This window comes from Emys orbicularis, chromosome 2 (genome assembly GCF_028017835.1).
Source record: "Emys orbicularis isolate rEmyOrb1 chromosome 2, rEmyOrb1.hap1, whole genome shotgun sequence".
Classification (NCBI taxonomy): Eukaryota; Metazoa; Chordata; order Testudines; family Emydidae; genus Emys; species Emys orbicularis.
The window spans coordinates 206,253,574-206,280,491 of record NC_088684.1 but is presented as its reverse complement, the minus strand read 5'-3'; the positions used below and the strand labels follow the sequence as shown (position 1 = coordinate 206,280,491).

Sequence of the window (26,918 nt, the reverse complement as noted above, 5' to 3'; positions counted from 1 at the left end):
GTGGGGTGAGTGACAGCATTCTTCCCTGTAAATCTGGGTTGAATCAATGCCCCCAGCATGAGGTTAGAAGGCTTAGTGATGTTGGAAGTGCCTTTTAAAGGTTGATGTAAAGAACTATAATAAGGGAGCCATTTGCAATGCAAAAAATGTTTTCTTGGTTTACAAAGCCTAGAAACTATGCCATATGTTCATGAGCACCATCTATTGGCACCTTATCTATTAACTATTTACTAGTTACAGATACCTAGGGCTCTTCTTGAAATGTCATATGGCATAAAGCCAATAACTAAGAACTTGTGTTTGTACTTCCTGTAACAGCAAAAAGTAGGGTTACCATATTTCCACAAGCAAAAAAGAGGACACGGGGGGGAGGAGCCCCGCTCTAGCCCCGCCCCTGCCCCGCCCCCATCCACTCCCTCCCACTTCCCACCCCCTGATTCCCCCCTCAGAACCCCCAACCCCCCCCCGCTCCTTGTCCCCTGACTGCCCCCTCCTGGGACCCCTGCCACTAACTGCCCCCTAGTACCCCACCCCCATCTAAGCCTCCCTGCTTCTTGTCCCCTGACTGCCCCCTCCTGAGAACCCCCTACGACCCTACCTGTCCCCTGACTGCCCTGACCCTTATCCACACCCCCGCCCCCAGACAGACCCCCAGGGACTCCCATGCCCTAGCCAACTGCTCCCCGCCCCCTGACAGGACCCCCAGAACTCCTGACCCATCCAACCCCCTCTGCTACCTGCCTGCCTCGACCCCTCTCCACACCCCTGCCCCCCTGACAGCCCCCCCAGAACCCCAGACCCATCTAACCCCCCCTGCTCCCTGTCCCTGACTGTCCCAACCCCTCTCCACACCCCTGCCCCCCTGACAGCCCCCACCCCCAAACTCCCGACCCATCCAACCCCCCCTCCCTGTCCCCTGACCAGGGCCGGCTTTAAAGAGCCCAGGAATCGGGCTGCACTCCGGCCGGGGTTGCGGGGCTTGGGGCTGGGCCGGAGGTGCTCGGCCAGGGCTGGGCTGGCGCGCTCGGCCGGAACCAGGGCCGGCGCTGCTGGGGCCCGAGCCGCCGGGGCCGGCGCTGCTGGGGCCCGAGCCGGGCCGGGCCGGGGGTGCTTGGCCGGGGCTGGGCCGGTGTGTTCGGCCGGAACCAGGGCTGGCGCTGCTGGGGCCCGAGCCAGGCCGGGCTGGGGGTGCTCGGCCGGCGCCGGGCTGGCGCGCTCGGCCGGAACTGGGGTCGCTGCCCTGGGGCCGGAGCCGCTGGGGCCCGAGCTGGGCCGGAGCTGCTGGGGCCGCCGGGCGCCGCTCGGCCCGGGCCGCGCCTCCCCGGAGCTCTCCTCCTCGCGCCCCTCCGCCCCAGCTTCCCTGCTGCTGCCTCCCACTTGCCCCTGCTTCTTTTCAGACTTCCTGCAAAGATCTGATTCGCGGGAAGCAGGGGAGGGGGAGGAGCAGGTGGGCAGAGCGTTCAGGGGAGTGGAGGAGGGTGAAGACAGCTGCGGGGCCGGACAGCGTGGTAAGGCTGCAGGGGATGGGGGGAGCCGGGAAGGGGCTTTGGGTGCCCAGCAGCACTTGGCCGCTGCTTTTCTGTCTATAAATAGACGACCGGGGGGAAATCCGGGACATTTTTAGATTTTTAAAAATCCCCCCCGGACGGCTATTTATAGACCGAAAAGCCGGACATGTCCGGGGAAATCTGGACATATGGTAGCCCTAGCAGAAAGGAGTTAATATCCATGATAACATGGCTAAATTTCAGTTCTAGGAATTACATTTTGCCCTACCTGAATTTCTCCTGCGGTTTGAATTAACTATGGAACTTTCCTTACTTCCTCTTCTGAAAACAGTTTGGTTGTGCTGTGTGTTGATAAACAAGTGTTGCATTTCACTCCGAGCCAGCTGCATTTCAGTGCTGGATGAAAAAAATCCTTCCATTAAATATCTACCTTACAGTGGTGTTGTGAAGCTCAACTTGTTTGGAAAATGCTTTGCAATACTCAGAGGAAAGGCACTGTAGATATTCGAAGTATTGCTATTCCTGCACAGCTGGTGGTCTACACACTGCAGATGTTTCTCCCATGTTGTGGGATGGTTACTTAAGTTGCTTCTTATAGCAGATGTTCCCATGAGTTAGAGTGTGCCTCCTCCTTCCATCTACGTTTTTCAACACAAGAGGCAGATTTTATTGCTGCCGGACTTTTGATCTCAAAGAATATTTCTACACCAGTCGTGTTGGTTTTCTTTTTTGGGCTGCTAGATGCTAAATGGGTGTGTGCTTTCCTCCTCACTGGTTCAGCCCTCACCACAAACAACTACATCTGCAGATGTTTACTATGGGCCTTTCTATTTTAACCTCCATTTCTTTCTGTGTCTTTTGTTCCCGTGGTGTTTGACTCTTAGGACTCTGCCTCTTCTGCTAGTATCACATTAATGTCACATTCTTCACATTTTGGAATTGTACCTTGGAGCCTAGGCATTACAAATATCAATGCCTTAAAGAGATGGTAGTCTGCTAGCTTTCCAGTCAGAAAAGCTGCCTCACATTTGGCTATATCAATATCTTCTGCCAGCAACTAACCCTAGTCAAACCAAATTCAAACTCTTTTTGACTTGACTGGTTTACTTGGAGAGAGAGATGCTTAACAACTCTTAGGTTCATGCCCTTAACAAGGAAATCCTTTTGCCTTTCATTCTCCTCTTTTTTGCTTTACTCTTTCTCATGTTATGAAATATGTCCCATTTCCCTCTTCCTGCCCCACCAAACCTACCTATCTGCTCATTCCTCTTTCCAGCCCCACAAGAACATTAAATTGTAGCTGCTTTTTTTTTAATGAGTCTTAAAAAATGAAATGGGAGAGCCATCAGCGGGTGTATGTTACCACCGTTTGCTGTGGAACTGTGACAGTTCACACTGGCTGGCACTCTGCCCCTAAAACTCTAAACTCCTAGACACACATGAATTGAATGGTAAAGAACTGGCAAATTTCCCCCTTATTTTAACATTTTCCTGAAGTGCTCATGAATTTTTTTATTGGTGCTTATGAAGTTTTCAAGAAACGCAGCCCTGGAGACCAAGCCCTCTTTTTATCCATAGAACCAGTATGGCACTACAAATTTCTGACCTCCTAGAACCCCATTAATGACCTCAACCTTGTTCTGGGTGGAACTTGGTGAACGTAGCCAGCACTTACCCAACACTCCCTCCCAACACTGCCTGGTGTCCAGGAGCCAGGAACATGGCCCTGCCCTCATCCCACCCAGACTTGCCTTTCCAGAGCTGCTCTTGTTGGTATTTCTTCCCTCTCCAATGCACCTATCCAAACCCTGGCTATAAACTGTATCAATAAGCGGGGTGTGTGTCGGGGAAGGGGGGAATGAGCTTCCAGCAACTTCTCCTGATTCTAGCTCACCTGCCCTTGACCCATAGACTTTATTTCCTCTTCTTCTCTGTGTGTGGGCTTGTTGGTATCCCATTTGAGATGTAGCCACCATGTGGATAAGGTTAGATACATCCAAATGTTACTTCAGCTTTGTTCTCCAGCACTGTACCCATTGTGAGGTGATCACTTAACAACCACAAAAAGCAAACTTCTTTTGCATGTGGTAAAAACCAGTTAAATTCTTGCTCTGAAAATCAGTGGCAGAAATTAGATGTGGCTGTTACTCCTGCCAATCTGGCTTTAGATTGAAATGTTTCACACACAGTAGCTCTGCTAGGAATGAACTGGGCTGCCATGCTAACATAATAAAATGCAGACCACCCTGAGGGCATGAAGGAATTGCATTCCAAAACTTGCACTGCAAGGAACCAAAGTTTAATGGAAAATGTTGAAAAGATCCTATTAAAAAAAAAAGTCCTTCTATTTATCATACTGTATTTTATGTTTTTCCTGTTCTCTCCTCTCTTCTTGCTAGGGATATTGGCATGAAAACAGGATCTTTGTTTTCAGAGAGTTAATCTGCTCATGATTTTTTGATCACATGGGCCCTAAGGCTCCCCACCTGTGGAAAAATCCATGGGAGCAAAAAAACTACTGCCAAGTTGGTACCACATGCACACCTTTAATCTAAGGTGCTCAGTGTGCTTCATGTGTAGCCATGAATTAAGTTTAACACCCCCACAGGGAAGTAGATTAGTAAATAAGTATTATAATCAGGGCCGCCCGGGGGGGGGCAAGTAGGGCAATTTGCCCCAGGCCCCGGGCCCCGCAGGGGCCCCCATGAGAGTTTTTCGGGGCCCCTGGAGTGGGGACCTTCACTCACTCCAGGGGCCCCGGAAAACTCTCACGGGGCCTGGGCTCCCAGAGCTTCTTCCGCTCTGGGTCTTCAGCAGCGGGGGGTCCTTCCGCCCCGGGACCCGCCACCGAAGTGCCGAGTCTTCGGCGGCAATTCAGCAGCGGGGGCCCCCTGCTACCGAAGACCCCAGGCCCCCTGAATCCTCTGGGCGGCCCTGATTATAATCCCCATTTTAAAATTGGAGAATCTGAGGCACAGAGAGATTAAGTGACTTGCCCAAGACCCTACCGGAAACCAGTCAGAAATAGAGCACACAAATGTTGAGGATTAGAATTCAGGTAAGCAGGATTAGACGGACTCTTATAATAAAAGGTCCTGTTTTCAGTCAAATATTTGTAATAAAGAACAAACAATGAAACATCTTTTAAAATGCATTATGGGCCTGCTCCTGCGAAGGCACTGGGAATTTGGCTGTTGTTTTCAGTTGGAGCAGGAGCAGGGCCTACCTACAGAAAGAAAATAGCTTTCTAAATAGAATTTCCAGCTGGAGACCATGGCTTTTTAAATGCTCTGCGGCCACCTAGAGGAAGAATAAGTTTGATTGCCATTAATTTTGTGTGGGTTAAGGCAGGGAGGGTGCTTAATGAGTTTAAGACTGTGAGACTTTAAACTAGACAGCCTGTTTATTATTATTAATATCACAAGACCTCCTAGGATAGGAACACAGTGAATCATCATCAGAAGCTGAAGATAACTTCTGTTGTGTTTATATTTTGGAAACAGTTCCTGCACCTTGCTCTCATTTTGCTTTTCATTGGATGTGATATATTTTTTGTTGGGCACTTCCAGATACATAGAATATCAGGGTTGGAAGGGACCTCAGGAGGTCATCTAGTCCAACCCCCTGCTCAAAGCTGGGCTGGACAGATTTTTGCCCCAGATTCCTAAATGGCCCCCTCAAGGATTGAATTCACAACCCTGGGTTTAGTAGACCAATGCTCAAACCACTGAGCTATCCCTCCCCCCGAGCAGAGTGCCCGGACCTAGTTGTAGTGCCTAGTTATACTGTACCAGCGCTTTGGGTTTTTTTAATGTGAATAAGGAAATGATCTATTGTGACTTTTTTTTTTAAATAGAGGATCTAAACTTTGCAGTGTTCTCACTATAGCAATAATCTCTTTATTTTGTTTATATTTCACTGGAGCTGTGGCTTTAAAAATCTCCCAGCAATTTCTGAGGCTCTAAAAATTGTTTAGAAAAATCCTGAAAAAATCTCTGGCTTTTGTCATCTTTTTTCAAATGAGGCGGCCCAATACACTGATGAGCTTTCTAACTAGTAGAATAACTGGTGCAGTGATAATACTTGATTGATTTCCACTATGTTTGCAGAGTGTGAAAAAATTCTTTTTTTATGCCTATGAATATTTACTCTCTCTCTCTCTCTCTCTCTAGATAGCATGATTTAAAAAAAAGAGCTTCTAGTTGTACCTGCAAAAAACCTAAGCCCTCTTTAAAAATCAAGCCAAGACGAAGAGAAAAATATGAAGTGATACATATTATGTACTTCCAAGGCTGCTTAATATCATTGATTTTTTCCATGGCAGAGGAGACTGAAAATTTCATTATAATGCAGTGGCTCTGCATCTGCAATGCAATTTGTAATAACAGACTTAGTGTTGAGCATATACATATATATGTAATCTAAGACCCTGAGACAGCAGAATAAGTAATAGTTAACTTTGACAGGTAAAACATTGCAAAATAATTGCTTTTGGGGGGTTGTTGGGGGTGGGCAGGTTTGGCCAGAAGATTCCAGCAATTATTACAATCTCCGTTATACCCCCAATGAGAAAGTGATGACGAGAAAGTACCAGTAGGCTGTCAGGTGTGAGAAAGGGGTATGCCTGGTCCTATGAAAGATCCTTAAGAGCTGACCTATCATTTCTATCATTGAACTCAAATATGCTTTTATATGCAATGCTCCTATCATTTTTCCTCCATGTGGTTTTACAGATGGACATGCTCATCATTATCTGCATTACCAGACATAACATTGGAGCAATTTTTACCACATTTTAGGATATATATTTGCAAACAGATGAACACAGATGTGAATTAGCAAAAATGGTATGTGGTTTGCAGACACTGAGTTCCTGTATTGCAGATGGGAATCATAAAATTCCCTTCTCTTTCTTTATTCTGGTCTACATATCCTATGCATGTTGCCTCTCTGTAACAAGATCAGGGAGATGCCTGCTCCAAAGCAGATTTATTAAGGTCCTTTTATTCTTCATCTCAACCACACATCTAGGTTGTAGATGACTTCAGAGGGCCAAATCCTGTTTGCATTAGTTACACTGAAATTAATGGGACTACTTGTATGAATACTGCTAACAAGATTAAGGTAAGCAGGATTTGACTGGCATGCTGCAGAGTGCCCAGCTATTGGCCCCTTGTCTGAAAGACGTTAAGATATGAACTCTATTGGCTTACTCTAGTCCAAAAATGTTCTTAATGAGGAGCCCCTTACGATGTTTATCACTTTAAGAGCTAGATTGTGACCAGCCCTACACCAATACACACAAGGAGGAAGAGGGCACAAAATGCTTCCTGTGTCCTGAACAGGGGTGAAGTGAGGGTGGGACCGTGGCCCCAGACTTTCTGCACTCCAGCTGATGAAGCTGGCTGGCATGGAAGTAAGTGCCTGATGGACCGTTTCAAAAGGTGGTGGATCTGCTGCTGTACTGTGCGTTTTCCTGCAGTTCCAGAAAACATTCTGACCGAGTCAGGCAGGCATTCTGCCTGAGGCTGAGTGTAAGACCTGATTGTCTTCTTCAGCCCAACTTCAAGTGTTTTTTACTGAAGAGCTTTTATACAGGCTTTCCTTTTCAAGAACCTGGATTTTTAGGACACAGCAGCCCAAGTGGCTTTCTAGCACAAGACAGACAAAGCCCGCCCAGTGCATCATAGGGAGAATATTGTGAGGAAATGAGAGGCTGTTTTTTCTTTTTTGTTTTAACTGCCTTTAACACTGGCTCCGGATTCAAGGAAGATTGAGGTGCGTGTTAGGGTTGTGCAATCCTGAGAACTTTATTTTGTGTGGTTTTAGAAAATGTTCCAGGGCATTTCATTATTCATTTTATAAGGTTAATGTGGAGTATTGTTGTTTAAAGCAATAAAAAGCAAATCTGGCTCAGAGTTCTCATTGTATAAAGGTTAATAATACATGTATAATAGTTCTTGGCACTTTCAAAAAAGCCTTTGGTTAATATTTTTAGCAGCACATACTGTAGGTTTTTAGGGATGTTGTGCAGCATAGTATAACTTTGAAAGGTTTTACACTGACCTGCATTTATTGCGTTGAGTTGAAAAATAGCATATTTTCTTACATTTTAGATGGGAAGGGTGGGTTCTGAAATTGCACACCCAGAAATATTTTGAAAGGAATGGTATGTGCTGAGAAATCCAAAATGCATTTTAGGTTTTTTCCAGTACTTTGAAGGTTAAAAAAAAATCATTGAATTTGAAGCATCTTATACCCCAAATTACAAAACTCCTTTAACGAACCTATTTGAAAGGATCCTTTGGCAGTGGAAGGGTGAACAGGGGCATCTTCTAACTCAGAGTGCCAAGTGTGTGTATGTTCCATATATATAATATATATATATATTATATAATATATATATGGAACAGGAAGCTTGGCATTTGCAGAAAATTACTTTAGAACTGTAGAAAGTGTATGCGTGTAACACACATGCCCAGGAAACTTCAGCTCAGATGCAGCATCCAGTTTTCAGTGAGATTCTGCATCTTACCAAATTTTTCAGCTGGGCTGTCTGAGGCACAAAGAGTTCAAGTAACTTAGCCAAGGTCACATAGCAAGTCCACAGTTTAGATACGTTTGAATCCCAGATCCTTCTGGTTCCTAGCCCATTACTGTAACCCATAAACCACAGGCTTCCTTTGCAACCTGGAATTCCCAGGAACAGTTGCAAACATTCTCAAACATTCTCAAAACAGTCTCAAACATTATAGCCAATGCCCCTTTTAAAAAGAATGAGCGCTCCCTACAGTAAACATCTCTGGGCTGCAGTTTTCAGATCTGGCCAAGCTGTGCTCAACACAGGACTCAAGGAGAGAGGGGTTGCATGAAGTCTTTATGCTCCCACACTCCCAGTGGTTTCTGGGAATAAGTTCAGCAACCTGGTGACTGGGGGTCCAGGAAGGGGAGGTGAAGATTCAGTTATGCTGGCTTTATTCCACCTGGGGATTCCCCCATTTCAGAGGAATCCCTATGTGATGGGTGTACAAACCCCACACCAGGCAAGAAGGGGTTAAGAAGCAAGCAGCCTTGCCCCAACGCACCTACAGGCATGCTAGTCTTGGAGAGGGTGACCAGACAGCAAGTGTGAAAAATAGGGACGGGGGTGAGGGGTAATAGGAGCCTATATAAGAAAAAGACCCAAAAACCGGGACTGCCCTATAAAATCGGGACATGTGGTCACCCTAGTCTTGGAGGAGGAGCCTTGAAAAGGAGAAGTGGAGTTCAGAAGGCCCCAGCCTAGGGAGGTATAGATCTCTCAGCCTCTGCTCCTAGAAAAGAGTATGGGAGAGAGTCACAGCTATCTTTAAAAAGCGACAAAGAGTCCTGTGGCACCTTTTAGACTAACAGATGTATTGGAGCATAAGCTTTCGTGGGTGATGCATTTCGTCAGATGCATGCAGTGGAAATTTCCAGAGGCAAAGAATACTTTCAAGATAACACTGAACAGCACACTGATACACAGATGCCCTCCCACCAACAGCACAAGAAGAACTCCACATGGACTCCTCCTGAGAGTCGAAATGACAGTCTGGACCTATACATAGAATGCTTCCGCCAACGTGCACAGGCAGAAATTGTGGAAAAACAACATTGCTTGCCTCATAACCTAAGTCGTGCAGAACGCAATGCAATCCACAGCCTGACATTATAATCAAAGAGGCTGATAAAGGAGATGCTGTTGTCATCATGAACAGGTTTGACTACCAAAAGGAGGCTGCCAGACAACTCTCCAATACCAAATTCTACAGGCCACTTTCCTCAGATCCCACTGAGGAATATACTAAGAAACTGCACTATCTACTCAGGACACTCCCTACGCTAACACAGGAACAAATCAACGTACCCTTAGAGCCCCGACCGGGGTTATTCTATTTACTACCCAAGATCCACAAACCTGGAAATCCTGGACGCTCCATCATCTCTGGAATTGGCACTCTCACTGAAGGATTGTCCGGATATGTGGACTCTCTACTCAGACCCTACGCCACCAGCACTCCCAGCTATCTCCGTGATGCCACTGATTTCCTGAGAAAACTACAATGCATTGGTGATCTTCCAGAAAACACCATCCTAGCCACCATGGATGTGGAGGATCTCTACACAAACATCCCACACACAGATGGAATACAAGCTGTCAGGAACAGTATCCCTGATGATGCCACAGCACAACTGGTTGCTGAGCTCTGTGACTTTGTAGTTGGCTAGCCATTCACAGACTTTGTTTAATCCTGAGCTGATGGTGTCATATTTGCAAATGAACTGAAGCTCTTTGAAGTCTGGTCCTGAAGTTTTTTTGCTGTAGGATGGCTACCTTTAAATCTGTTATTGTGTGTCCAGGGAGATTGAAGTGTTCTCCTACAGGTTTTTGTATAATGCCATTCCTAATATCTGACTTGTGTCCATTTATCCTTTTATAAAGGACTTTTTATAAAGTCATCAGTGATCTACAACCCATCCTGGACAACGATCCCTCGCTTTCACAGGCCTTGGGAGGCAGGCCAGTCCTCGCCCACAGACAACTCGCCAACCTCACCAGCAACCACACACCGCACTATAGTAACTCTAACTCAGGAACCAATCCATACAACAAACCTCGATGCCAACTCTGCCCACATATCTACACCAGCGACACCATCACAGGACCTAACCAGATCACCACAACATCACCGGTTCATTCACCTGCACGTCCACCAATGTAATATACGGCATCATGTGCCAGCAATGCCCCTCTGCTATATACATTGGCCAAACTGGACAGTCTCTACATAAAAGGATAAATGGAGACAAGTCAGATATTAGGAATGGCAATATACAAAAACCTGTAGGAGAACACTTCAGTCTCCCTGGACACACAATAACAGATTTAAAGGTAGCCATCCTACAGCAAAAAAACGTCAGGACCAGATTTCAAAGAGAAACTGCTGAGCCCTGGGACAGACAACCCCACCCACCCACCTGAGAAATTGAGCTCCCTGAGGAGAAAGCAGGCTGACGTAGTAAGTAGCTCAGGAAAGAATCATGACCAGGGTGCCCTTAACCACTTACTTCAGGGATCCCTGGTCTAGAACCCAGGGTAGAGGGTGGGATTCAGTTTCCCTGCAGCCTCACTGGGAAGATCCCAAACACAAGGGGACAGAAAGAATATTGGGCCTGGAGAGGGCTGTCGACCTGGTGTGAAGCCCTGGGATTACCCCGAAGGGGGTGAGACCAGGCTGGAGGGCAAAGTCCCAGGGCAAAAGGGGACCACCAGTAGATCTGGTTGACAGGACTACAGAGAAGAAACCTTGGAACGCCATACCTAGCCACAAGGTGATGTGCTGGCTAGCGAGTCACTTTGCCACACCCCAGTTGCTTGATTTAAGTCTGGTTTATACTGTTCTGCAGTGTTGGAGCTGCCCAGATGGGATAAAGATCTGGCACTCTAGTCTTGAAAGAAATGACCGATGAAAAATGACTAATCTTTAGCGTACTAGGCAGATCTGTTCCCTAGGCAGGTGTTTTGAATGTATTCGGAATGATCTAATGTATTTTGCTCAGGCTCCAACTTTACCTTTCCCATGAGTTATTTGCTGCTCTGGTGTTAGTGTCAGTATCTTCCTGAAAGAAACTCAAGAAATAAGTGTCTCCAGCTCCAAATACCAAGCTTCAGACTTGAGTAATTGTCGTCCCCCCCACATACACACCCAAAAAGGAAAAGGGAAAAACCACACATACACACACAGCTTACACAAATAAAAGCGAAAGAGTGAACATTTCTATTATATTTTGGGGTGTGGCATCCTCTTCCCTTCTGAGGTTCCTTCTATACAGTACTTGGGAACAACAAATAATGAAAACCTTTTAGAGGCCTTTGTTTAAAACAAAAACAAAACCCACCAAACCCTTATAACAGTTTTAAAACAATGTTGATGTTGATAGAAACCATTTTGTTTTCTTTTTTTCCTTATGAGGGAAGAAAAATGAGGTCTCATTGTGGATCAGGGAAAAAACTCCTGCATCTTGCTGCTGAACTGTGAGCATTGAAATGTGATTAAGGCAGAGTTACTTGCTTGGCTGCCATATAGACTTTGGATGTCTTCACTGCTGGTGTTAAATTAGGTGAGACAGCCACTAAATCTTGGATTTTGCAGTCCAGTAAATGGAGTTCTCCCAAGACAACTATCTCACAGGATGCTAGGCTTGCTGAATGATCCATGTCTTTGAAATGGTGGCTCTTCGAACAGTCTTCTCAATTTATAAATGTGCGGGTAATCCCATTTTCCACCCGTCTAACTGAGGTGTGGGTTAGATTATGGAAGGCTACACACTGTAAAGGAAATGTAGTGTTTAAAATTTAGGCCTTCAAGATGGCTGGTATCTGTTTTTAAATCCAAAATGTTCATGTCTTTTAACTTGACTTTTATGTTGCCTTTCATCTATGCAGTGTCATTGCTTGGAGGTTCTGATATGTTTTCATATGTGCTACATCCTATCAGTGTTGTGAAAGGAAAGGAGCAAAATATTAAATGCAAAAGACATTCTCTCCTAGTGATTGGTTTTTTTTACTGATTGTTCCCTGTGAAGTAAAGGGAACTGCAGATGTTCACTGAAAAACACCAAACATCTGCAATTTCAATACTGCCCAGCATTGTAAGAGGCAGCAGCAATCACTGCGCTGCTCTTCTGTTCTGTTCTTTTTTTTTTTTAATAGTACATTTAGCATAGGACTCATTTCTCTGCCCTCTTTGGGACTTGGACACTTTCCATGGTTTAATGTGAAAAAGGCCTTTAGCTGAAGAAGTGCACTTCTCTGGTTTGCTTTGAAGATGTGGGAGCAATGTGGGCTGTCTAATGCAAGGGTGTGGCCGACAGCTGCCGGATGCCTTCACTTTCATGGATTTCCCCTTGCAACAGTTTGTGATTATACACACCCTATTAGCACCATCTCTCTCTCCCTCTCTCTCTCTTTTACACACACACACACACACACACACACACACACACACACACACACTATATACGGCATCAAAAGGAATCCAGTTTCAGATATTGGTCCCCAGCAAAAGAGTAAACAACTGCTCTAGGCCAGTGATTTGAAAAGGGCCCCAGTTTACTCTGAAGTATCCTCAATATAGGAAGTTAAGGCAGAAAAGAAAAGAGTTTAGGTCCTGAATGAACCCACTTCTTCCTCAGCCTGAACAAAATGCAAGCAGATTTGAAGTCCTGTTGTCTGTTCATTCTGGGCTCTATTTAGTTTTTCTCTCGCCCTGTATAATACCACTTCTGTACTTGGTAGACCTAAAGATGCATTCCACTGCAATCTCAGCTGTAGAAGGCAAGAGAAGGGGTGTATCTTTCTAAATTGATCAGTCCCACTTCAGCCGTGGCGGCACCAGTCCATTATTTACATAAGCCCACAAACTAGTTAATCACTCCTTGTTATCAAGAAGGTTCCTTTCTGAAGAACAGCACACCCAAACTGAAGTCGGAGAACACTGCAGGTTATACCGAAGGTTATAGGAACAGAATGAGGAGTTTCACCTCCCTATTTGAATTCAGGATTGCTGTGACACTTACAGAGATCATCCTCATGATTTTGGACACAACATTTCTTGCAAATCACACAAGTGCCCGGTGGTTTGACAATAGGTGGTTATTTGTATTATCCAAAAATAAACTAATTACATCAATTCACATAAGGGCAGTGTGCCTGCTGTTTCAATCAGTGTGTGTCTCTGAAGCACCCGTAGTGTCATCAGGGAGATGTTTCCATGTTGTGCAGTTTTTGATCCCTGTGTAGGATTTTGTCCTACTGCTAAAGGTGGTGAAACTAGGGAGCTGGGGGCGGGGGAAGATATATGTTTAAAACCCAATGTGACTTTTAAATCAGTTTAATCTAATTTAGGACCACAAATGCTAAAATGCCTTTATCATAATCATTTTTTTTATCGCATGGTGTCACTACAGCGCAGAGTTAAGGCTGTTTTGGTTGCCTTACTGCACTTCCTTACCTAACACATTTGGATTTTTTTTAAGTGTAACCTTAACTCTGAATTTCCTGAGCTTGGTTAGGGGAATGTTACAATATGTCTGTAATGTTTTTATTTTAGGTTATTTATATATATTCTCAGGGCTGGTCCAGGGCAGGCAATCATGGCCATCAGCCTGGGTGCCAACTTCTAGACATACTGCTGTGCCACTTGGGTGTGTGGGGCTCCACTGATTGACTGGCCGCCTTTAATTTATTTATTTAGACTTGGCTGCTCTAGTTGAATAGGGGAGGGACACCAAAAAGGTTTTCTGACCTGGTCGGCAAAATGTCCTGGACTGTTTCTGTATACCCTCAGTCTTAACTCTAATTAAACAAAAGTTTTTATCTTGGAATAGAATTGGAACACTTCAGAGGACAGCAAAGTCAAAATGTTCCATTATTAGAGAACATACTATCGTAAGAAAATGGTGTTTCTTTGAGGGAAACTGGGCTTCAGTTGTAGGGCATGGACACTCTCTAAGCCTCCAGATACATACCTATAGATACCTGTTTATTAGTGTCTTCTAATTTATTTGACAGAATCAGAGGAGATGCAAAGAGGGGATGGAGGAGGTGAGCAGAACTTTGAAATTAGCCATTCACTGGAGTGCAGGAAATGGCTCAGCAGAAAATTTTTAAAAAGAAAACAAAATACAGTACCTACATCATAAAGATTTTTTTTTTACACTGATCACCATTAGAACTTGTAAATTGCAGTCAAGAATCTACTGTTTTTTTTCTGGGCAGGGAGTGGAGGCATGCTGCTTGTGTTGTGTGGCAGGGGAAGTTTCAATAACTAAAACAAAACAAACAAAAACACAAACTCCCAATGGGAATCTAATAAGGTTGAAATTAAGGATTTTACTGACAAATAAGAAAAACAATTTTTTTAAAACTGACCCAGAGTACTTACCCTATTCTCTCTCAATCATTCAGCCCTCAGCGAATAAGCATCTTTTGCCTGAAGAAGTTCTTCCAAAAAGCTTCCCTTTCAATCACACAAAGGGATTGCCTGGAGTTCCCATCTTGGACCACGAGAGGGAAGTAGTGACTGTATTTTGCTATCTAATGCGTCAAATACTTTCTCCCTTGTAGCTTCAGAAGTGATTTTTGTAAACAAACAATTTTTAATATTAATTTATTAGTTTTGTTAATAAAGAATCTCATTAGAAAAAAGTGTCTCTATTTTGATGAGTCGAATATTTACTTTTATACAGTTTTGTTTACTTTTAGTTTTGTTAAATAAGTAAGTAGAAAAATTATCAACAGTAATAATTAATTAACAAAGCAACAACAAGACACATACCCCTTGGTGCTGGGCCCTGCGTGATTGTACCTCAGCCAAACCAGAGGATTGGGCCCATCAGCTCGTCTCAGGATTATACAACTCATGAAAGTAGAAAGCCAATAAGAATGGAGTAAATTAGAGAACTGTTCACTCTGACGCTGGTGTGTTATCTTTCTTAGGGAATATTTAATGCTACCCATACCAGGCTTGATCCTTATCCAGGCAGAAAGGAGTGGCTAAGAACTAGAGCTGTTTGGATCTGGATCCAAATTAGTCCAAGGTCTATGGGTGTTTGAAACTGGAGTTTGGGGTTTGGTTCATCTAGACACATTAAGTTTTGTGCCGGGAGACTTATCTTTAACTTAAGGCAACTGATCTGGCTTGGTGTTGGAACTGGCATTCTTCTCTGGGGCCAGAAACTCTCACAGCAGGAAGCTCTGTGATTTTTGGGTTCTCAAAACCAGATGAAGTGACTCAAATGTAACATTTTATAAGTCTCAACGTGGGAACTCAGCATGCAAACAGCCAGCCTGCCGTAAGCAAGCATGATCCTACCTCCCCCACTCCCCAACACCTTGGATATCAATAATATAATAATTATTGTATGAATAATTATACATAATAGTAAAAGTTGAAAAGGCAAGGTTAGTTGAGGATAATAGTTTTATTCTCTCCTAGGCATCCTATCTTGATATCTTAATTGGTCTGCAGGGAATACAACAGACTCTCTTTGCAACAGTAATTTCCTGTGATAGCATGTCAGGAATCTGCTTTGTGAAATGAGGTATATTAGTTGCCATGTGTCCGGTTTTCAACTGGAAAGTCTGGTTGAAAGGGGACCTGTGCAGTTCCAGGCAGATGTACTGACCGCATACCAAAAGTCTGGTTACCGCGGGTGGGGAGGGAGGCGCAGGGTCATCAACCCACAACAGCCCCTGCTCAGTCAGGGCCACCTCCAACCTGCATCTTGTGGGCAGGCAGGCTCCACATCAGGGGCTGCATCTCCCGACCCAGCCCTGGAGCAGAGGGAGCCCAGCTGGTGAGGGAAAAGAGGGACAAGGAAAGGGGAGGGGGAAGCAGCATGTGACAGAGATGGGGAGAGAGAAGTGGACAGGGGCATGGCCTTGGGGAGAGGCGGGGGGAGGTTCCTGCGCTCCTGCTGTAGTGTCCAGTTTTCAGATATTAGAAAGTTGGCAAGCCTAGATATATACCTCCTAAATGATATGGGGAATATGGAACCACTTATATTCAGTAACAGTGCTTGATACATTCAGAGCACTGCTTTCGGATATCAATGAAGATTTGCAGGCATGCTGTGGTAGGACAATACTCATCAAGGGGAACTTGTTCAGTGACTCATATGTAAGGCTGCGAGTCTGTCATGGAGATCATGGAAGTCACGGATTCTGTGACTTTCTGTGACCTCCATGACTTCTGCAGTGGCTGGTGCTAGGGGGCTGCCAGAAGCAGCAGTTTAGGTGTGTGGGAGGGGGCTCAGGGCTAGGGGCAGGTGTTTGGGAGCATGGGGGGGTGCTTACCTGGGGTGGAGGGCCACCCTGCAGCTCCTAGGTGGCAGAGGGGCGGGGGGGTCTCCACGCTGCACGCTGCCCATGCGCGCAGGCCCTGCCCCCGCAGCTCCCATTGACTGCGGTTCCCTGCCAATGGGAGCTGCAGCAGCCGGCGCTTGTGGCGGGACCAGCGGAGGAGCCCCTGCCCTGGCCCCTGCTTCCGCCGTCTAGGAGCTGCAGGGACGGAGCCGGTAGGAAGCCCCACCAACCCCTCCCTCAGTACCAGCAGGGGTCCTGGGTCACCTCCCCCAGCACCCCTGGACCGCGCCCCCCCCCCCCCCCCCGAGCAATTCCGCCCAAGTTTCAGACACGGTGGGTATTTTTAGTAAAAGTCATGGACAGGTCACAGGCCTGTGAATTTTTGTTTACGGCCTGTGACCTGTCCATGAGTTTTACTAAAAATACCCATGACTAAAACGTAACTTTAATCATACGTAAACAAAATAGGAGATGAACCTGAATACTAAAATGGGAAATTATTTTCAGAAAGCTGAGCACTGCCACAGGCGCCCACTGACTTCACAGAGAGTTCTGGATGCTCAGCACCTCTGAAAATCAGTCCCTTGATGTTTCCAGCACACTTCAACAATTGAAAGCAGACACAAACAGCGAACTTTGCAAATCCATTGCCTCTTGTCAGGTCTTGTGTTTTCAGCTTGTGCCAAATTGACACATGTTCTAGATGAGCTAATTTTGTATACAAACATGTGCAGTAGCAGATTTACTTACTGCCATGTTTTATGATTATTCAGTGAAATAAGATGGTTGAATTGAGAGCTGAATGAATAATTGGTTCTTGGGGAGTTTGTGGCTTTTTGTTTTGGGTTGTTTGTTTGTTTTTTTCGTGTTTTGTTAGGGTTTGGTGGCCGACCTGAAAAATCCAGAAAAAAAAATTGATTTGTTTCAAGCCAAAACTAACATTTTTCAATTTTTCTCACTGAAACAAAAAATTATTTTTTCAGGTTTCTAGCTGTTACATTTTTGAGATATTTGTACATGTAAATCTCTTTAAAACCAATTCCTAGCTAAATTTCAAAACCAAACATTTCAAAATGAAAAATAAAAAAATGTCAAAATGAAATATTTTAACATTTGCAAAATTTTAATTTATTTGGCCAAAAATATTTGCCAAATTTGAGCCAAATTAATGAATAGCTTTTGTCATCCCATAATTGCATTTTTCAGTGACTTTCCTATTCAACTGAAAATTTTTGCTACGCTCTAGTTGCATCATGAACCCTGAGGACTTCGTAGCATAGTAACTGTGCGTGTCTTCATTGCTCCTTATAATGCTCTTAAATCTGGGAATTAATCTTAAATGTTGTTGCAATAGGCATTCTTTGGGAAAGCCGAGATGGAGCCTTTATTAAGACAAAATTGTATTTGCTACAAATTGTCTTTGCCTTGCTCCATAATTGCAGCATACAACCTTTGATCCTCATTGCATGGCAGTTCTTGACTCTCATAATCTGGGCTCTCTACTTTGATATGACTTCATGGTAGGACATTGATGTAATTGAGAGCGCTGAGCATATAGAATAGAATATAGCAGAACTACAGAGGTTAGACCCTCTATGTGGATTTGGGAGTAAAAAGTGTTCAATGTGTTTGCCATTTCTCCAGCACAGGTTATTTCAGCTTTAAATTGCATATGATTATATAAAAAAATAATTCCAAACTTTGAGGGCTCTTTGGCAAAACTTTTATTCCTGGTTTGTTTCTGCTGTTTTTTGCAGGTCCTGTGTAACAGATATGTGTGAGTGTCCAGTTCATAAAAATTGCTACTGCGAGTCATTCCTTGCCTATGCCCGAACCTGTCAGAGAGAAGGGGTGAAAGTCCAATGGAAACCTGAGCAGCACTGTGCAGGTAAGGATACTCTGAGCGCTTTGTTGCAATTTAATGCACAGTCTGAAGGAAAGAACCTTGTAATTTTTTATATCATTATAATGCTGGAGGGAAAAAAAAGAAATCAATAAATGGCTAGGCTGGAATTTGATAAACAGCCAGCCTACGTTCTGATCTATAGGTGTGAGTCTATAAAATATACATAATCACTCTCTCTCTCTCTCTCTCTCTCTCTCTCTCTCTCTCTCTCACACACACACACACACACACACACACACACACACGTATGGTATGTTATAGGTCGGGGTCCCCAACGCGGTGCCAAGAGCTCAAGTGGCGTCTAAGTGCACCCGCGTACTGGCCGGTGGACAAGCATCCGCCGAAATGCTGCCGAGAAGCAGTGTCGTCCAGAGGCGTCGCCGCTGAAATGCCGCCGATTTTCTGGATGACGCTGCTCATCGGCGGCATTTCAGCGGCGACACCTATTGACGTTGCCACTTGTCGGCGGCATTTCGGCGGATGCTCCTCTGCCGCCACGGTCCTCCATGGCTCGGAAAAAGGTTAGGGACCACTGTTATAGGTATATATAGAGAGAGAATGCCAGCCTGTGGTGGAAATATATAGTGTTCATGTGCATTAATTTTGGTCACTGAGGCAAATTCCCATGTGATTTGCACTGCTTTAATGGCAAGTAATTATTTCCACAGAGAAGAGACAGTTACTTCCTGTAACTGGAGGTTCTTCGAGATGTGTGATCCCTATCTGTATTCCACATGTGGGTGCACATGCGTGCCATGTGCCTGAATCCGGAAGTGTTTCTTAGCAGTGTCCGTTGACCCGCACGTGTGTTGTGTATCTCCTCGTGCTCCCAGCTGAGGATATAAGAGGTCGTGCAGATCGACACCTCTCCAGTCCCCCTCATACCGTAATGGAATGCAGTCCTCAGCGGAGGGGATGGAGGGCAGGTAGTGGAATACAGATAGGGACCACACATCTTGAAGAACCTCTGGTTACGGGTAGATAACCTCTTCTTTTTCGACTGATGGTCTCTATGTGTATTCCACGAGCAGTGATCAGTGCAGAGGTGGGTGCGAGGATTCCAATGGATGTGTGGTCTGCAGTACAGCCTGGCCCACGGGATGTGTGTTGCTGCTGCTTGTGCGATGGTATAGTGTGTCATGAACATGTGGGCGGAGCGCCACATTTCTGCATGAGAGATGTCTTGCCAGGATATGTCCACCAGTGAGGCTGATGTGGTGGCCTGTGCTTGCGTAGAGTGTGCCATGACTCTATCAAATGGGGGTATGATTGGTTGTAGCTAGGGCTGTCAAGCGATTAAAAAAATAATCGTGATCTATCGAACGATTAATCGCGCTGTTAAATAATAGAATACCATTTCTTTAAATATTTTTGGATGTTTTCTACATTTTCGAATATATTGATTTTGATTACAACACAGAATACAAAGTGTACAGTGCTCACTTTATATTTTTTTATTACAAGTATTTGCACTGTAAATAAACCAAAATAAATAGTGTATTTCAATTCACCTACTACATGTACTGTACTGCAATCTCTTTATCATGAAAGTTGAATTTACAAATGTAGAATTATGTACAAAAAAAGCTGCATTCAAAAATAAAACAATGTAAAATTTTAGCGCCTGTTAGTCCACTCAGTCCTACTTCTTGTTCAGCCAATTGCTCAGAAAAACAAGTTTGTTTACGTTTGCAGGACATAATGCTGCCCGCTTCTTGTTTACAATGTTGCTTAAACTGCAGCAAGGGAAGTTTAGGTTGGACATTAGGAAAAACTTCCTAACTGTCAGGGTGGTTAAGCACTGGAATAAATTGCCTAGGGAAGTTGTGGAATCTCCATCGTTGGAGATTTTTAAGACCAGGTTGGACAAACACCTGTCAGGAATGGGCTAGATAATACTTAGTCCTGCCACGAGTGCAGGGACTGGATTAGATGACTTCTCAAGGTTCCTTCCATTTCTATGATTCTATGATTCTAATGTCACCTGAAAGTGAGAACAGGCGTTCTCATGGCACTGTTGTAACTGGCATTGTAAGATATTTGCGTGCCAGATGCGCTAAAGATTTATATGTCCCTTCATGCTTCAACTACCATTCTAGGGGACATGTGTCCATGCTGATGACGTGTTCTGCTCGATAACGATCCAAAGCAGTGCAGATCGACGCATGTTCATTTTCATTATCTGAGTCAGATGCCATCAGCAGAAGGTTGATTTTCTTTTTGATGGTTCAGGTTCTGTAGTTTCCGTATCAAAGTGTTGCTCTTTTAAGACATCTAAAAGCATGCTCCACACCTCGTCCTTCTCAGATTTTGGAAGGCACTTCAGATTCTTAAACCTTGGGTTGAGCACTGTAGTTATCTTTAGAAATCTCACATTGGTACCTGTAGCAGGGTAGTTACCCCGCTGCTGCCTGAGGGGTTTAAAACAGCCCTGGCAGAGGGCTGGGGCAAAGGGAAAAGCTACTGGGCTGATTGGGGAAATAGCCACAGCTGGGCCACGCCCCAATCAGGCCCCAACTGGCCTGTATAAGAAGGCTGGGAGCCAAGAGCTCAGGAGTCTCTCTCTGCCTTCAGAGAGAGAAGGGCCTGGCTGCAGGGAGCTAGACAGAGTACCTGGGTGGAGCAGGGCTGGGGAAAGGCTGAGGAGCTGGGGAGCTCCAGCCTGGATAGCCCCAGACTGCGGCCTGGTAATAGGCTAAGGGGTACTGGGGATTGCAGAGGGCAGCCCAGGGCTAGGCCAAGGCAAAGAAAGAGGAAGTGGGACCGCTGAAGCATGTAAATGGAGTGGAGATTAAGGATAATCTAGGCATGGCACAATATCTAAACAAATATTTTGCGTCGGTGTTTAATAAGGCTAATGAAGGGCTTAGGAATAGAGGGAGCAGGACAGAGGGGAATAAAGGAGGGGCGATTGACATTACAGTATCAGAGGTGGAAACCAAACTTGACCAGCTAAATGGGACTAAATCGGGCGGACCGGATGATCTCCATCCTAGAATATTGAAGGAGCTGGCGCGAGAAATTGCAAGCCCCTTGGCGATAATTTTTAATAAATCTGTAAACTCGGGGGTGGTACCGATGGACTGGAAAATAGCTAATGTGGTTCCTATTTTTAAGAAGGGGAAAAAAAGTGACCCGGGTAACTACAGACCTGTTAGTTTAACTTCTGTAGTATGCAAGGTCTTGGAAAAAATTTTGAAGGAAAAAGTAGTTAAGGACCTTGAGGTGAATGGCAATTGGGACAAATTACAACATGGGTTTACGAAAGGCAGATCGTGCCAAACCAACTTGATCTCCTTCTTTGAGAAAGTAACAGACCTTCTAGATAAAGGAAATGCGGTGGATCTAATTTACCTCGATTTTAGTAAAGCTTTTGATACTGTGCCGCACGAGGAATTATTGGTTAAATTGGAAAAGATGGGGATCGATATGAAATTCCAGAGGTGGATAATGAACTGGTTAAAGGGGAGACTGCAGCGGGTAGTACTGAAAGGTGAACTGTCGGGTTGGAGGGAGGTCACCAGTGGGGTTCCTCAAGGTTCGGTTTTGGGTCCGATTTTATTCAATCTATTCGTTACTGACCTCGGAACCGAATGTAGGAGTGGGCTGATAAAGTTTGCAGATGACACAAAATTGGGAGGTATTGCCAATTCGGAGAAGGATCGGGATATTCTGCAGGGAGACTTGGATGACCTTGTAAATTGGAGTAAAAATAATAGGATGAGATTTAATAGTGAGAAGTGTAAGGTGATGCATTTAGGGATGACTAATAAGAATTTTAGTTATAAGTTAGGGACGCATAGGTTGGAAGTGACGGAGGAGGAGAAGGACCTCGGAGTCCTGGTTGATCGCAGGATGACTATGAGTCGGCAATGTGACGTGGCTGTGAAAAAAGCTAATGCGATTTTGGGATGCGTTAGGCGAGGTATTTCTAGTAGGGACAGGGAGGTGCTGCTTCCGTTATACAAGGCGCTGGTGAGACCTCATTTGGAGTACTGTGTGCAGTTCTGGTCTCCTATGTTTAAAAAGGATGAACTCAAACTGGAACGGGTACAGAGAAGGGCCACTAGGATGATCCGAGGAATGGAAAAGCTTTCCTATGAAAGGAGACTCGAGGAGCTCGGTTTGTTTAGCCTAACCAAAAGAAGGCTGAGGGGGGATATGATTGCTCTCTTTAAATATATCAAAGGGATTAATACCAAGGAGGGAGAGGAATTATTTCAGCTCAGTAGTAATGTGGACACGAGAACGAATGGATATAAACTGGCAGTGGGGAAGTTTAGGCTTGAAATTAGAAGAAGGTTTCTAACCGTCAGAGGGGTGAAATTTTGGAACAGCCTTCCGAGGGAAACGGTGGGGGCGAAAGACCTTTCTGGCTTCAAGATTAGGCTTGATAAGTTTATGGAGGGAATGGTTTGAAGGGATAACGTGGTTTTAGTCAATTAGGCATTAACGTGCCATCGCGGGTAAAATGAGGGTCCGGCTGTAGAATCTTGCCTGTATGCTCGGGGTACTGCTGATCGCCATATTTGGGGTCGGGAAGGAATTTTCCTCCAGGGTAGATTGGCAGAGGCCCTGGAGGTTTTTCGCCTTCCTCCGCAGCATAGGGCAGGGGTCGCAGGCTGGAAGATTCTGTTGTGGGTGGGTCAGCTTTTGTGGCCTGCATCATGCGGGAGGTCAGACTAGATGACCATATTGGTCCCTTCTGACCTTAAAGTCTATGAGTCTATGAGTCTATGAGCAGGTCCAAACCCAACCTTGCCGATGATGAGTGGCCTATACTGCAGTCTGCCCCAGAGAGTGGGGGCTAGTTGGTGACTGGCAGTGGCCTTATCCTGAGGTGAGGTGGGGTTAGTGGGTGGGGGTTCCCCTGGGAGGGGAGACCTAGCGTGTGTGTGGGTATTGCCAGGGGGCAGCACCCAGAGCAAGGGGCACCGGGGTCCTGGGAGGGACACGGGGGCCAGTGCAGAGGACAAGGCGGATCACCAGCCTGCAGAGGGCGCTCCAGAGGCTGGTGAGCTAATTCCCTGGACGACCAGCAGGAGGCACCGCAGGGGTGAGTCCGGACCCGTCTACAGTACCTTCTTTGCATTTTGTCAAATCTGCAGTGAAAGTGTTCTTAAAATGAACAACATGTGCTGAGTCATCATCCAAGACTGCTATAACATGAAATATATGGCAGAATGCGGGTAAAACAGAGCAGGGGACATACAATTCTCCCCCAGGGAGTTCAGTCACAAATTTAATTAATGCATTATTTTTTTAACAAGCATAATCAACATGGAAGCATGTCCTCTGGAACGTTGGTTGAAGCATGAAGGGACATACAAATGTTTAGCATATCTGGCACGTAAATATCTTGCAATGCCAGCTACAAAAGTGCTGTGCAAATGCCTGTTCTCTCTTTCAGGTGACATTGTAAATAAGAAGAGGGCAGCATTATCTCCTGTAAATGTAAACAAACTTGTTTGTCTTAGCGATTGGCTGAATAAGAAGTAGGACTGAGTGGACTTATAGGCTCTGAAGTTTTACATTGTTTTGGTTTTGAGTGCAGTTATGGAACAAAAAAATTTACATTTGTAAGTTGCACTGTCATGACAAAGAGATTGCACTACAGTACTTGTATGAGGTGAATTGAAAAATACTATTTCTTTTGTTTATCATTTTTACAGTGCAAATATTTGTAATAAAAAATAATATACACTTTGGTTTCAAATATAACAGAATACAATATATCTGAAAATGTAGAAAAACATCCAAAATATTTAATAAATTTCAATTGGTATTCTGTTGTTTAACAGTGCAATTAAACCCACGATTAATCGCAATTAATTTTTTTGAGTTAATTGCGTGAGTTAACTGCGATTAATCGACAACCCTAGTTGTAGCATTCACAGATGCACCTGAGACCCATTTGGAGATGCATTGGGATGAAAGGGCTTGATCCCTGGACCATTCAAGATGACCACAAATAGTTTCAGCGATGTGCAAAAGGGTTAGATCCTGTGGAAGTAGAACACCAGTGCATGACGGACGTGGAGGGAGTGCAAGGCTCTGTCAGTAGGGGAGGTGTGTGGTTTGGGGTGGAAAACTAGCAGGTGTATGCACTGATTTAGGTGGAATTCAGACAACACTTTTGGGAGGAATTTAAGGGGCAGCCATAAGGCCACCTTGTCCTTGTGGTATATTGTGTAGGGGGAGTCTGCCATCATAGCCGTGATTTCACTGACTCGTCTGGGTGAGGTAATGGTACCAAGAAAGTCACTTTCATCGAGAGCTGGGAGAATGTGCATGCTGCTAGCGGCTCAAAGGGTGGCTTTGTGAGGGCAGAGAGAACAAGATTATGATCCCATGGCGGCGTGGGCTTCAGTACTGGTGGAAAGGGGTTGAGTAACCCTTTCATGAAGCTGATAGTGGTGGGATGGGTAAACACCGAGGAGCTGTCCATAAGAGGCAGAAAGGCACTGAGTGCTCCCAGCTGCACTCTGATAGAGTTGAGGTCCAGGTCCGATGTCTTGAGGGTGAGGAGGTAGTCGAGGACAAGTGGAATAGACACCACGCTCAGTGAGTGGTGGTGGTGGCGGCAGTGGGCCCATGCTGTGAAGCGTCTCCATTTAGCTCAGTAGTAGGCTCTGGTGTATTCTCTGCTGCTTTAGGTAAGGACTTGTCAAACCGGGGTAGCGCATGCACCATCTGTGCTTGACACCCATCCAAATACCCGGGTGTGAGGTGAAGAAGGCCAGGATTGGGATGACGGAGCCTCCCCCAATCTTGTGTGAACAGATCTGGGAGTGTGCAGAGGTGGAGTGGTGTGCAGGCAGACAGTGTGTGGAAGTCGGTGAACCAGAACTGACAGGGCCAGAATGGGGCTATGAGTATAATGGTGGCTCTGTCCTGGTGAATCTTAGATAGCACCTGTGGCAGGAGGGGAATGGAGGGAAAGGTGTAGCAGAGGTTGCCTGTCCAGGGGAGGAGGAGAGCATCACCCTGATAATCCTCCACTAAAGCACCTCTGGAGCAATAGAGGGGCAGCTTTTGGTTCTCGTGAGTAGCAAAGAAAATGGGGAATGCCCCCCACTTCGCGAAGAGGTACAGGAGTGTGGTGTCATGTAGCTCTCACTCGTGATTGAGGTACAGAGTCCTGCTGAACACGTCAGCCAAGGAATTCTTGGTGCCCGTCAGGTACGTGGTTGAAGCGTCACGTGGTTCTTGATGCCCTCCTGTGTCCCTGCAGCCTGGGGGAGGGAGGAAGCAGCAGGGTAGCTGACTGCCGGCTGAGCTCCTCTCCCGCCACATGGGGCTGCTTTGCCTTCCCTGCTGCTGCAGTCCCAGTGCTGCTGCCTGCTTTGCAGACCATCTGCCAAGGTGAGTCAGGGTTTGGAGGCACTGTGTGGGACTCCAGCAGCAGGGAAGGTGAAACAGCCCCGTGTGGTGGGGGAGGAGCTCAGCCGGCAGCCAGCGCCTAGCACAATGGGGTCCTGGTCTAGGACTGAGACTCCCAGGTGCTATGATAATACAGCCAGCTGCCCTGCTGCTTCCTCCCTCCCCAGGCTGCACGCCTCTGGGCTGTGGGAGGCATCGGTGGGGGTTCGCGGGTCTGGACTTGCATGTCAAAACTGAGGTGTGTTCTGCCACTGGAAGAGGGTCGAGGAGGTGGTTGTGACAGAGGCGGGGATGCGAGGCCACTGTGATCAGTGTCTTTGACATGGGGGCTCCTGCTGTCAGTAGTGGTAGGCTAGGTAGGGAGCGTATGAGCAGGGGAAGAAGGGTTGTTTCTGCTGCCTGCGTCTCAGGGCCAGGGTATATATACCAAGGGATTGTAGTGTGGCTCTGGAGTCCTTCAGCAAGTGAGGGACTTGTCTGTCTTATTGTTAAACAGCCTGTGCTTGTCAAAAAGGAGGTCCTCAATTGTATTTTGGACCTCCCTGGGAAGCTGGATGATTGTAGCCATGAGTCTCTTCACATAACGATTCCGGTCACTAGAGAGTGAGAGGATGCGTTGACCACATCCACAACTGCCTGAAGGCCCACCAGGGGTGACCAGTTCCCTGTGTCCAGCAGTGCCTGGAATCGCTGCTGATACTCTGGTAGCAGCTTGTCCTTGAACTCTGGTAGCCTGTTGTAGTTGTTAAAGTCATACTTGGCTAGCAGAGCCTGATAGTTGGCAATGCGGAACTGTAGTCCCGCAGAAGAACAGACCTTCCTGCCCCAGCAGGTCCAGTCTCTTAGCTGCATTGTTCAGAGGAGTAGATTATTGTGGTTGCTGCCGTGCCAGTTCCACAGCCTCTTGGACTACCGGGGAGCTAAGGGGTGGATGAGTGAAAAGTAAATTGGCCGCTTTAGCAGGCACAAAATATCTCCTCTCCGCCTGCTTAGGTGTGGGGGCACATGAGGCAGGGGTGTGCCACATTGCTCGTGATGGCCTCACTAATGGGTAGGGCTATCCTAGGTGGCCCCTGGGGTTGGAAGCGGTCCAGGAGTTGATGTTGTGGATCCTGAACCTCTTCCAATGGGATTCCTAGGCCTGTCACTACCCTCTGCAGCAAGTCCTGGTATTGGCGGCGGTGGTCCAGCAGAGAGAGTGGGAGGAAGATGATTGCCTCGTCCAGTGAGG

At 45.8% G+C, this 26,918-nt stretch overlaps 1 protein-coding gene across 1 annotated transcript in view; it reads left to right on the top strand.

The window, feature by feature from the left end:
• BMPER (BMP binding endothelial regulator) overlaps positions 1–26,918 on the top strand; it is a 211,904-nt gene that overhangs the window by 174,052 nt on the left and 10,934 nt on the right. Inside the window, exon 14 of the mRNA XM_065399446.1 lies at positions 18,156–18,286. Coding sequence (XP_065255518.1) covers positions 18,156–18,286 — 131 coding nt within the window. The remainder of the gene's footprint in view (positions 1–18,155; positions 18,287–26,918) is intronic.